Here is a 12,731-nt window from a genome sequence, read left to right on the forward strand (position 1 = left end):
AAGAGGTTCTGAAAGGATGTTAATCTTTGATTAAATACTAAGGTATAGATTGAGAATATAATCAGTACACAAAATTACTTGGCCAGTAGACAGAAATACATAGCTAGTAGGCAAAGTTATACTCGATCAACAGGCTAAAATTCTTGGGCAATAGGATAAAATACATAGTTACTAAGCCAATACTACTACAAAGATGCCAATTTTAGACCAAGTAACAGAAAAGTAGGCCAATATATAGGTTGATACACCGAGGGTATAAGTACCTATAGGCCTGGGTGCAGGCCAATATGCCAAGAATGCAGGCTGATATACTAAAAAGCATGCAATACACCAAGGGTGCAAGCTGGTATGCCAAGTGTGCAGGCCGAGTAAGTGGGATGTACATAGAGAGGGCAAGAATTATTAGCCTAGGATGAGGTCTTAATAGAGCAAAGTCTTAGGGTGGTGGCTAGCCAACTGTTACGACTATCCATGATATAGAAAAAAAAAATCACATTACCTACCATGGATGGGAATAGTGGTCCACGTGGCATCCAATTGAAAAGACAAGTGTCCAAAATAAATAGTGGTACCCATCACTCCACTATCCATGATGTGAGAGGAGGGTAACACGACCCACCAAGTGTGGGAAAAGTGGCGCATGTGGCATATCATAGTGAAAGCAAGCGTCAAAAATGAGTAGTGGTTTCTATCTTTTCACTAGCATGACGTAACAATGAAGAAAGTACCAGTTAATTTGGCAACAGTTGCCCATGTGGCATATAATAATGAGGACCAGAATCCAAAGCTAAATATTAGCACTAATCCTACTAGCTAAAAAATATCAAGTTGTAACCATGAAAGAGGACCTTTTCCAAAATAATAGAAATCTATCTTTTACATTATCTTCTTTAATTACCATGATTCAGTTCCTACAATAGATTTAGGCAGCATTTCACTATCCTCAAAAGTCCTAGAAGGTTCAAGACATCCGAACCTGATCTCATCTTCTTCAAATTCCAACCACAGGCCGGTGGCACACCATGCAAGCTTCTTGCACTGCCATTTGCTTGGTTTCCTAGTTTCAAAACACTCCTAGAAAGGTAATTGAACATATGACTCAGTAACAGCGAGACCCACATTTTCTCAACTTATCTCTATTGCAACTCTATTATGCAGAATCGAGAGATCAAAAGATAGGACATAGAACTATTGGATCAAGCATGATCGAGCCTAGCAATCTAGCCTTTGGATCTCCTATATTACAAGTACCAAGAAAGGATAGGGGTTGGAGGATATGCATCAACTACTATACCCTAAGCAAAATTACCGCCAAAACTAGATACTATTTACCCCAAATTGGTGACCTGCTGGACCAACTCATATATGTATACCATTTTACCAATCTAGACTTGAAATCTAGCTACCATTAGGTTCTAGATTGTGAGGAAGATCCATGGAGGATGGCATTCAAGATGAGGCAAGGTTTGTTTGAGTGGTTGGTCATCCCTTTTGGTTTATGAAATACCCCTACTAGCTTTGTAAGGTTGATGAAAATGGTACTGCATCCACTCATTGAAGACTTGATGATGGTAAACCTTGATGATATCTTGATCTATAATAGTACATGGAAAGAACACATTTAAGATAACATAATACCTTGTTGATGCCTTCAAGGTGTTCAAAGAAATCAGAATAAAGTTGAATCTTAGGAAGTGCGAGATCAAGATGCAGTCTTTGGTGTTCTAGGTTTCATGGTTGATGTAGGTGAGTTAAAATGTGATCCAAAAAGGGTGAGGGACATCAAAAGTTGGCCTAGAACCAAGACATTGTGCAAGGTTTAGAGCTTCATTGGGGCATGCCAGTATGTTGGAGAATATATTAGCTACTTTGTAAATTGTATCACCCTTTGATGGTTTGACAAAATAAATAAAAATTTGAATGGTTGAAGAAACATGAAAATATTTTTCAGATTCTAAACAGGAATATCCAGGGGTCGACTCATGTTTATCCTTGGTCAGCACTTCAAGATATTGAGACGGCTCTTGCTGTTGTAACTTCAAAGGGTCGACTCTTTAACCTTAAGGGTCGACTCATCCTCTTCAGGAGTCGCCTCTTTAAACACAAGGGTCGACTCATCCAATAATTTTTTTGGCTGATGCTGAGACTGAACTGGGGTCGACTCTTCAATTTCGGAGGTCGACTCATTTAGAACAAGGGTCAACTCTTCAAACTTTGTCTCGGTGGTAAAAGCTCTCTGTTTAATTTGAACTACACAAGGGTCGACTCATATTTTGTGGGGGTCGACTCATTGACTGTGCCACTTGAAGAAAACGTACCAGAGTCAACTCAAACTTGTCCTTTTTGCTTAGGGGTCAACTCAGGTTTCTCAAATAGAAAACTTTAGACTTCATCTTTGATCTTCATGGATTGGATTAAGATCATTTTTCTTTTAAAACATATCCAATAAAGTGTTTGTGAAGAAATAATGATTTTGCAGTGCTTCATTTCTTCTGATTTTTTTTGACTTATAAAACTTCACAATTAAGCCGACAATCATTAGTACACAATATTATCTCAAATATTTTGTAATCATCAAAATTCATCCTTTAGGGTTGATAGCCTTCTTCCATAATTTTATATTAAGATAGTCGTTTAAGTACTATTTGGAGAACATTGTAGGGGATGATAGATACCAAATTGAAGTGGAACATAGCCTTCCACCCATAAATAGATGGTTAAATGGAGGTTGTGAATCATATCATGGTGCACCTCCTTCAAGGCTATAATTATAAATACTCAAACACTTGGGATGGTAGCTTATCCTACTTCTAGTTTGTCTATAGTTGAGCTATCTATGGTTTTACACAAAAGTCACCATTTAAGTTATGGTTGGCTATCTAAAACAAAACCCCTTCAACTTAGAGTTGATAGTTGGTTCTACGACAAAGAATAGCAACAAAGCTTGATAATATCAGAAAGGTGCGTCAAAAGGTCAAGCTATAGTTGCATATATCAAAATAAAGATACAAAGATGAACATGACAAGTATTGTGCAGACTCCAGCTTCCAAGAGGCTGACGCAAATGGGGGACGAAAAGGTTGCTGAATTTGGGATGATGGCGACTGATTCTCTCCTTTTTTTTCTTTTCTTTCTCAATGGCGGCTAGGGTTCCTCGTGGATGGGAGAAAGGAGGGAGATGATGGAATGCGGCTAATTGGGTTCACTTGGGTTCAATTGGGTATGGGTTGACTCAACCGTGTGCAAAAATTACTGATGGATTGTGGACACAATAGAAAGTGAGCTTGGATTCGTTGTGGGATTGGGTAAGGACGTGAAGGACTTGTGGGTGGCTAGGGATTAGGAGTCCTAATGGAATTAGGACTCTAAGGTTGGCATGAAAAAATGATATGGCATGAGATAAGGATGGTTGTTGGCCCGAGATAAGAGGAAGAGTCCTTCTGTTACAATGACTCTTAAATAAAAGGGTATGGCATGAGAAAAAGAAGGGATATGGCTAGGATGGCGTGAGAAAAAGGGAGGAGTCCTCTTACTAAGACTCTTAATTAAGGAGGGGATATGGCATGAGGAATGGGAAAGAGATGCTGAAAATTTGAGAGAAGGGAAGATAAATATGGATTTGGATGAGAAAGTCTCATCCTCACACAAATTCAAGGGATGGCGTGAAGAAGGAGAAGGAGTATCACCTTCACCAACTCCTACCAAAACTTTGTGTCTCACCAAGAATAAAAAGAGAAAAGTGTCTCACTTTCTTCACGAGAGAGGCTCTCGAATTTTCTGCAAAACTCTATTCTCTGAATTTTATTCTTCGACCTCTCTTTTATATAGAGTAAGAGATTGGGATAAGTTGGACTCTAACAATCTAAAATTGTGGGGACTCATTCTTTAACTAGGACTCCTACTTGAACTAGGACTCTTACTTGACATGGACTCTTTTAATTTAAACAATTGACTAAATCAACTAACAAGATTGGACTCCCACTTGACTTGGACTCTTCATGGCTCATGGAATGAGAGTTCAAGTCAGCTAGGACTCTTCCCAAATATCATGAGGACTAAATGACTAGACTACACACACACAAGGACTCTTCAATGCCTTGGACTCAATGTGATTTAGGCGTTGGACACTAACTCAAGGGGACTTGACATGCCCCAAACAAAAGGACTCTTAAACCCAAACTCCTAAACTCAAGACTCCTAATCAAGTTGGACTCTTTAATTGACACATGACTAAGATTCCAAATCAGCTAGGACTCTTTCAAACGACGGACTCATTACAAAGACTCCAACTAAATTAGGAATCTTCCATGCCACTAGGACTCAATGTAATTGGGCGTTGAAATACTAGAACCCAATGTAACAAGGTGTCAAAAATTTCGGACCCAATTTATTCCGGTGCTGGAACTCTTGAAACCCAATGTGATTCGGTGCATACCCAAAGAGGGGACTCAATCTCCATGCACGCCCTATGCTTGGGCTTATGCTCCTGCATCAGAGAGGGACCTAGTCTAGCTCTACCTAGAGAAAGAAGGGTTGAAGGGCATAGGAAAGAAACTGAGAAATTTGGTATGGTTCAAAATTTTGAAGAAGATAGAGGAGAATGGCTTCCCACCATACATGAAGAGGTTCTTAGTAATCAATATGAGAATTTGAAATGGTTTGATCTTTTCTTGGTAGATGAAGACCAAAGCCAAGAACCAGTGCTACTGACTGGGGATGATATATGGGTGGAGCAAGAAAGGTCATTAGACGAGGATTGAAATGCCGAGAGGAAGGTCGCAGAAACCAAGCATGGGGGGATCGACTCTTTTCGGTTTGACTAGAAGGTTCTGCTTTCGAGCAAAGTCAAGAGGTTTAGCCATGAGATAGGGAAGCAAATATTTTCTATCTATAGTTCGGATTCAGTAGGAGCTAAATTTTCCAAATAAGAGAAGCTTTAATTCAAAAGGAACACCAAACTTGATATAGACCATCCTACAGAGAGGACTGTATAGGATCTAGGAGTGAGATATTGGAAAGCTGAATTAATTGTGCACCAAACTTCTTGAAAGCCTAACTAGCTTGTACTTCATCTCATCGTGATGCTTTTTTTTTATACAATCACTCTGGATCATAGTTTTAAATCATAGTACATGTTGTATGCTAGTCCACATATTTTTTTTGAAACTATGTAGTTATTAATTACCACCACTTGGGTTTGAAACTAGGATCTCTCACTTGAAGAATAGATTCCAACCAGTGGCTGTTGGCTACATGCTAGTCCATATATAAGTTATTACACCATGATTTGCTTCGCTAGAGTCATTACGCAAGTAACATAACTTCAAATGGAAGTGCCAAATTTTCCTCCATCTTCCCTCTTGTTTAGGGTGACTTTAAAACACACACTAATTTGATCAAGAGGATCTATAATGTCATCTGGTGAATTGACATCTTTTATCAAGGTGACAATTGGATTAATATTTTTTTCAAATTCTTTCATTGCTAGATAAAAGAATGATGCCTTCAAAGTATTGGATGGCTTAGATTGAAGCAGGACAGCTTATTACATCAGATGGGAATATCATAGCGTGAAAGTAGAAGCCCTACCAATTGGAGAATTGCAAGTTTGAAGAGTAGTTGTCTCTCAAAAAGAAAGTTTGAAGAGTTATATGCCTGGAAAAATAATTTGATAATTTAGAAGTGGGAATGCTGTAAATATGACCCTTTTTTCATGACCCCTTGGTGTTCCAAATCCATAGTGAGGAGAAAAAAGGCATCACATGAAAGGAAGTCAAGGAGACTCGCAGGGCTCTCTTGGAATTCTAGCACAAGCCTACAAGGAGGCAGGCTGATTGGTGCATAATTTCAAACCATGCTTGCCAACTGGTTGAGAATTTTGTATATTCAATTCCTATTGGCCATACAGCTTATTCTCAAAAGGAGGTTTTCCAAAGAGCTGCCTTCTTTTTTACTCCTTAGACTTGAGACAGCTGCATGCTTAAACAAGGATGGAGACTGAGGAGAAATAGCAAAACCCCTGGCAATCTTTGAATGCCAGCTGAGTAACAACTCCAACCATAAATGCCTTCTCTCGCTCCTTAATTAGACACTACCTTTTTTTTTGCCAAACATTTGACACTACCTTTGAGTACTCCATTTTTAAGCTATTTATTATCCTAGGCTACTTGCACTCTAAAAGAGCGAGTTAGCGTAGTAAGTTAGCAACAACGCTTCGTGCTTTGTTTTTATGCTTATTGGGATCGGAGAGCCCTTCTATTGAGGAAACTTTTGCCCACTCCCTGTGCCACATGCAGCTAACTGGGGATGTACAAATTCTTCCCCAAAAAAAGTAAAATGGAAATGTACGAACGTGGAGGCTCTACAGCAAGTAACCTATGAGAAGTAGGAAGACGTCAAGAAAAAGCAAGCCAAAACCATTGACCTACCTCAGCTTGCACCGCCTGAAAGGGAGATCTCGGGCTTCAAAAAGATGATGCTCAGCGTTATAACGAAGTCCAAAGCCTCCGCGTTGAGAATATTACGAGCATTAATTATGCTGAGTCGTGGTCCATTTTAGTTAATCTCTCCAGTTCAAGCTTGATCTGGAGGATCCAGTCCGTACTACCGAGATTGCACCGCATCAGACAGATCCTGTGAGCGAACGGGTGGAGAAATGCTCCACCCTGTAGTCAGCATGTTGGTATTTAACCAATGGAGCTCCAGCTGAGCGAGGACTTCAAGTGATGACTTTAGATGGACTGGATGCCATGCATCCGCATAGCACGTGAAAATATACATATCAAAAATATTAAAAATATTAATATATATTTTTTATTTTATGAAATAATTTTATTAGAATTTAATTTAGATGTCAGAATTTCTTAATTAAAAGATAGATTTTTCAACCAACAAATTCGAACCAAATAAAAAGAGCAGGATGTGAGATGCAACAATGATTTATATATCTTTACTTATTTAACATACCAACCACCCATAATACAAAGTCTTGTTCGTTTGGTGCTACCACTGCGATTTGATTTGACCTAGGTGCCGAGTTGATGAGGTCGGCCAGTCTGCTATTTAGGTCAGAGAGGTTGGCTTGAACGTCGTGGCATGTCTCTGAGATAAAAAAGCAGGAGAAGGATGTGCTTATATGGTGGCTTCAACATCGGATGCCACCTGAAACAACACACATAAAGAAAATCCACTTATCGGAGAGTATCCGGTAGAGGACCCTTTGATGCTTAAATCAGACTCAACTCTCAGAACATAAGAAAAATGTTGTGAGAGTGGCAGAGTGGCAGCATAAGAAAAATAAAAAAAGTACTTAGAGAACTTAGAAAACTTACCCGGAGGGGCTTTGGGTGTAGTATATATAGATAAGGGCTGGCACCTGTCATTAAGGAAATCGGGCATGTGCGTTGGCCTTTTTGGTAATAGATCGCTACTCATCCAAAAATCACGCCAAACATTTTTCCCGCATGGAACGCTCGCTCATCACATGGATATGTAAATCGTTCGCAATCATGGTCTAACTGTCGTCAGTTGAGAGAAGAATTTGAAATTCGAAAGACTCTTCATGCACTTCTAGGGTTATCAACATGGCAGGCTTTTATTGGTCGGCTTGTGGCTTCGTCACGAGCCTCCATTGGTCGATCTGCCTTGTTAGTTGTAGTTGGTTCTGAGGCATATCAGTTGGGTTATGTTTAAATGCCAGCCTATGGATACATCGTGCTAAAAAATCTGTTTTCCACATGTCTTCCATAAAAAAACAAAAAGAAAAAGAAAGCAAATGAGAGAAACGAGGATGGTGCCATTTCTTCTCGAGGAGGAAAACGATGGTGAGCAGGACTTGCTGATTGGCTTAGGTCATGCCAGCTTGATCGAGCTTGGGGCTAGGTTCATGTTTGGGCTCGATTTTATGTTGGGTCTAGAATTTTCTACGCCCGGTCTTGACAAAAAACTTTAATTCTTTAGGCTAGGATCGAGCTGCATGGGAGATAGGTGCAGCACAACTAAGTTTCAGTTCTATAAGTTTAAGGCACCACCACTGATCACCCATTGAATTATTGCTTTGTTCATAGAACTGATTGGAAAGCTAATGATTGGAGTAGTACACAGCAAGGACAGTAATTTAATTTAGTCAAGTCCTTGTTAGATTTTTATTAAATAATAATTAAAAGTTTTCATACTTAAAACATATATATTATGTATATATGTTAAGAAGGGAGTGTGGTGTGGATGGTTGGTGTGCCCGCTTGAGGTGCTTGAGGTAGGTGGTTCGAATCTCTGTTCCCTCCTTTTTTAAATCTCTCATATGGAGGATTTATTTACGTGAAGGCTCGGTTCTGTGCCTGTGCTCGTCCGACCCGACGGTCTTTGCGCTCGAGCCTGTGCTCGCTCGGCCCTGCTCGTCCGAGGTTACTTGCGCCTCACAGGCCCTGCTCGTCCAAGGTTCCTTGTGCCTGCGCGACCAGAGGTTCTTTGCGCATGTGCCCTGCTCGTCCGAGTTTCCTTGCGCTCGTGCCTCTGCTCGTCGGCCCTGCTCGTCCGAGGTTCCTTGCACCTATGCGACCCAGAGCTGAGGTCGTCCAAGAGACTGAGGCCCTGCTCGTCCGAGGTACCTTGTGCCTGTGCTCGTCCGAGGTGCCGAGGCTGAGGTCGGACCACAGGTGCAATGAGCCCAGAGGAGCCGAGGTCGGACAACAGGTGCGATGAGCCAAGAGGCGCATGAGTCGTGCTTCGCACCCTTAGCACGAGGAGCCACGTCGCTTCCTCGATAGCACCTCTTCGCAACCGACCTCGCATCCGCTGGCCATACTCCCAGTGTTTTTTCAAACTTTCTTACCGGTTTTGACCGTTGGATCGGTTTTGGGTCGCGTCTGTCCCGAAGAAGTCTATAAATAGACCTCTTCGGATTAGACAGGAGATATATATAATTTGAAAGCAGAAAACTACTATTCTCCCTGTTTGCTATTTTTCTTTCAATCAACGGGCTTGCTGCATACTGATTCTGGGTTCGAAAGCTTCTTTGATCCGTGCAAATCATTGAGGCAGAAGGAACAGTGCGAGAGGCTGTTGTATCTCAGGAGTAGAACGCCATCCAAGCCTAGTGCACTGTAAGGCGGCGAAATCTACTTCAAGGAAAGTGACCAACATACCACGCCTCAGCATCTCGGGTTCCATTTTTCCACTTTCTCTATTTATTTTCTATAAGCCTATTTCTGCCTATTATTTATTGAAGTAGAGTATTATAGATTTAAAATTTTCTGGGACAGTATATTCCCAACATTCTTGAAGTAGATTTTCTTCCTACATATAATAGGCTAGTACTTAGAGTTACCCCAATGGCCAATGCAAGTGACCCGGTTCCTCCTGAAAAATTTAATGGAAATAACTTTAAACGTTGGAGACAGAAGATGGAAATCTTCTTAACCACACTTGGGTTATTTTCCATAATCTTTGACTCTCCTCCAAATGAGGAAGAGAATAAACCAGCTAGAACTTGTAACTTGGAGGAATTTAAGAAGAAAGACTACCTGTGTAGGGGAAGGATTCTGTCCTATCTTACTGATCCCCTTTTTGATGTCTACTGCACTTTTAAAACCTCCAAGGAGATTTGGGATGATCTTAATAAGAAATATGGTATCCAAGATGCCGGAATGGACAAGTATGCTGCTAGTCAATTCCTGTCTTATAAGATGGTTGACACCAAGCCCGTAGTTGACCAAGCCCATGAGTTAACAGTGATTTATCATGAGTTAGGCTTAAGGGGAATGGGAATAACTGAGAGCCTTCAAGTTGCTTGTACCATTGACAAGCTCCCACCTTCTTGGAAAGACTTTGGGTTATCCCTGAAACATAAAACCGAGGATATGACAATGAAAACTCTATTGTCTGCCATTAGGATCCAAGAACAACACCTTGAGAAAGATAATGAGCAACTCATGAATCCTGAGCTTCTAACCAAGGTGAACTTTGTAGAAAGCCAAAATAAGACCCATAAGTTCAAGAACTCCAAATTTGAAAAGGGTGGACCTAGAAACAAAAGAAAACCTATGAAGCCAAAACACCATATCAATAAGAATGATCGGAAGCCGATTTGCTACAATTGTGGAAAACTCGGTCATATGGCTCGAGTATGCCGGATGAAGAAGAAGAAGTATCAGAACTATGAACATGCGCCTTCTCAACCTGCAAATCCACAAACCAACATGGTGCTATCCAGTACTGGTCCTACTAGTACTGATGATCGGTATGTAACTTTAAGTCCAGAATTAAATTTGGCAATTTGCTCTACCGATTGGTTAGTGGATACAGGTGCGAATGTTCATATGTGTACTGATCATACCCTTTTTACTACTTATCAGGTCCGGAGCGGCCTAACAGTAACTATGGGGAACTCCACCTCGGCACGAGTGCTTGGAACTGGAAAAGTACTTCTAAGGCTTACGTCTGGGAATGTGCTTACACTATTTAATGTGTACCATGTGCCCGATGGAAGGAGAAATCTGATCAGTGGATCTCTTCTAAATAGAAGTGGTTATTCTTTGTTATTTCAATCTAAGAAAGTGATTATAACAAAGAATGGAACATTTGTAGGCAAAGGCTATGAGTGTGATGGCTTGTATGTAATAAATAATGTATCTTTGGATTTTTCTTCTGATAACAATAATAAAATTGTGCTTTCAATATGTTCTTCATCTCTTTGGCATGCTAGATTAGGACATGTGAATAATAATACTATTAAAAGAATGATTAGCTCTGGTTTATTACCTAATGTTTCATTAAATGAAAAGGAAAGGTGCCAAATTTGTGTTCAATCTAAACAACCTAGAAAATCATTTAAAATAATAAATAGAAATTCAACTTTATTAGAATTAATACATTCAGATGTATGTGATCTAAATGGAACTTTGACTAAAGGGGGTAGAAGGTATTTCATTACCTTCATAGATGATTATTCTAAGTATTGTCAAGTTTATTTAATGAAATCTAAAGATGAAGCATTTGAGATGTTTAAGACTTATAAATCTTTAGTAGAAAATCAACTTGACAAGAGAATAAAGATTCTCAGGTCAGACAGAGGAGGAGAATACATCTCTAATGACTTGAATGAATTCTGTAGAGTTAATGGAATTCTACATGAAGTTACACCTCCCTATTCACCTCAGTCTAATGGAGTGGCTGAAAGAAAAAATAGGACTCTGCAAGATATGGTAAGATCTTTGCTTGCCAACTCAGGTTTACCTGAGGTTTGGTGGGGGGAAGCAATGCTTACTGCATGTTTTCTGCTTAATAGGGTTCTATTTAAAGGTTCTAATAAATCTCCTTATGAACTTTGGAAAGGAAGAAAACCTAACCTAAACTTTGTAAAAGTTTGGGGTTGTTTGGCTAAGGTTAATATTCCTTTAATCAAGAAAAGAAAATTAGGACCTAATACTTTTGATGCTGTGTTTCTTGGTTATTCTCTTAATAGTGTTACTTATAGGTTCTTAGTCATTAGTTCTGATATTAATGGCATAGAAAAGAATACTATAATTGAATCTAAAGATGCTTCTTTCTTTGAAGACATTTTTCCATTTAAGGATAAAATAGAAAAGCGTGTAATAAATAGATCTAATGATGCATCTTGTAGTTCGCCATCTAATTCTCTAATTATTCCTAATAATGAAAATGAAAATGAACTTAATGATATTAATGAACTTGGTAAAGGGAAAAGAATTAGGAAAAAGAAAGATTTTGGATCTGATTTCTATACTTTTATGGTTGAAGATGATCCTAAAACTTATAAAGATGCTATGAACTCATTAGATTCTATGTTTTGGAAGGAAGCTATTAATAGTGAAATGAATTCACTTATGACTAATAAAACATGGTTTTTAACTGACTTACCACCTGGTAGTAAGGCTATAGGTTGTAAATGGATATTTAAGAAGAAATTAAGACCTGATGGTTCTATTGAAAAATATAAAGCAAGATTAGTTGCTAAGGGTTTTTCTCAGAAAGAGGGTATTGACTACTTTGATACATATTCTCCTGTGACTAGGATAACCACAATTCGTACTTTAATTGCACTGGCTTCAATCCATAATTTGATAATTCATCAAATGGATGTCAAGACTGCCTTCCTTCATGGTGATTTAGAGGAAGAGATCTATATGGATCAGCCAGAGGGATATGTGGCTCAAGGACAGGAAAGAAAAGTTTGTAGGTTAGTCAAATCTCTCTATGGTTTAAAACAAGCTCCTAAGCAATGGCATAGGAAATTTGATAAAATAATTGTTTCTTATGGCTTTAAAGCAAATGAATCAGATAAGTGCTTATATTCAAAGTTAGAAAATGATTCATGTATTATCTTGTGTTTATATGTTGATGATATTTTAATTTTTGGTACTGATATGAATATGGTGACTGATATCAAAACTTTCTTGTCTAATAATTTTGATATGAAAGATTTAGGTCAAGCAGAGGTAATTCTTGGTAACAGGATTACCAGAATACCTGATGGTATAATTTTTGATCAATCACAATATATTAAGAAAATATTGAAGAAATTTGATAAGTACAACTGTAAACCAGTGAGTACACCTTATGAGCATGGTTTGAACTTGAAGTGCAATAAAGGTGATCCAGTGGCCCAAGAGAAATATGCTCAAATTATTGGGACACTGATGTATGTTGCAAATACAAGTAGACCTGACATTTCTTATGCTATAGGAAAGCTCAGTAGGTTTAATAGTTGCCCT

At 39.0% G+C, this 12,731-nt stretch overlaps 1 protein-coding gene across 1 annotated transcript; it reads left to right on the top strand.

Moving 5' to 3' along the window:
- The first annotated feature begins 9,507 nt into the window (after positions 1-9,507).
- LOC120106283 lies at positions 9,508-10,617 on the top strand. The gene is made up of 2 exons (XM_039119263.1): positions 9,508-10,237; positions 10,353-10,617. The coding sequence occupies exons 1-2, from the start codon at positions 9,645-9,647 to the stop codon at positions 10,366-10,368; spliced, it is 609 nt and encodes a 202-aa protein (XP_038975191.1). The 5' UTR covers positions 9,508-9,644; the 3' UTR covers positions 10,369-10,617.
- The last annotated feature ends 2,114 nt before the right edge of the window (positions 10,618-12,731 follow it).

The sequence above is a fragment of the Phoenix dactylifera genome, unplaced genomic scaffold (assembly GCF_009389715.1).
Source record: "Phoenix dactylifera cultivar Barhee BC4 unplaced genomic scaffold, palm_55x_up_171113_PBpolish2nd_filt_p 000516F, whole genome shotgun sequence".
In the NCBI taxonomy this organism is placed as follows: Eukaryota; Viridiplantae; Streptophyta; class Magnoliopsida; order Arecales; family Arecaceae; genus Phoenix; species Phoenix dactylifera.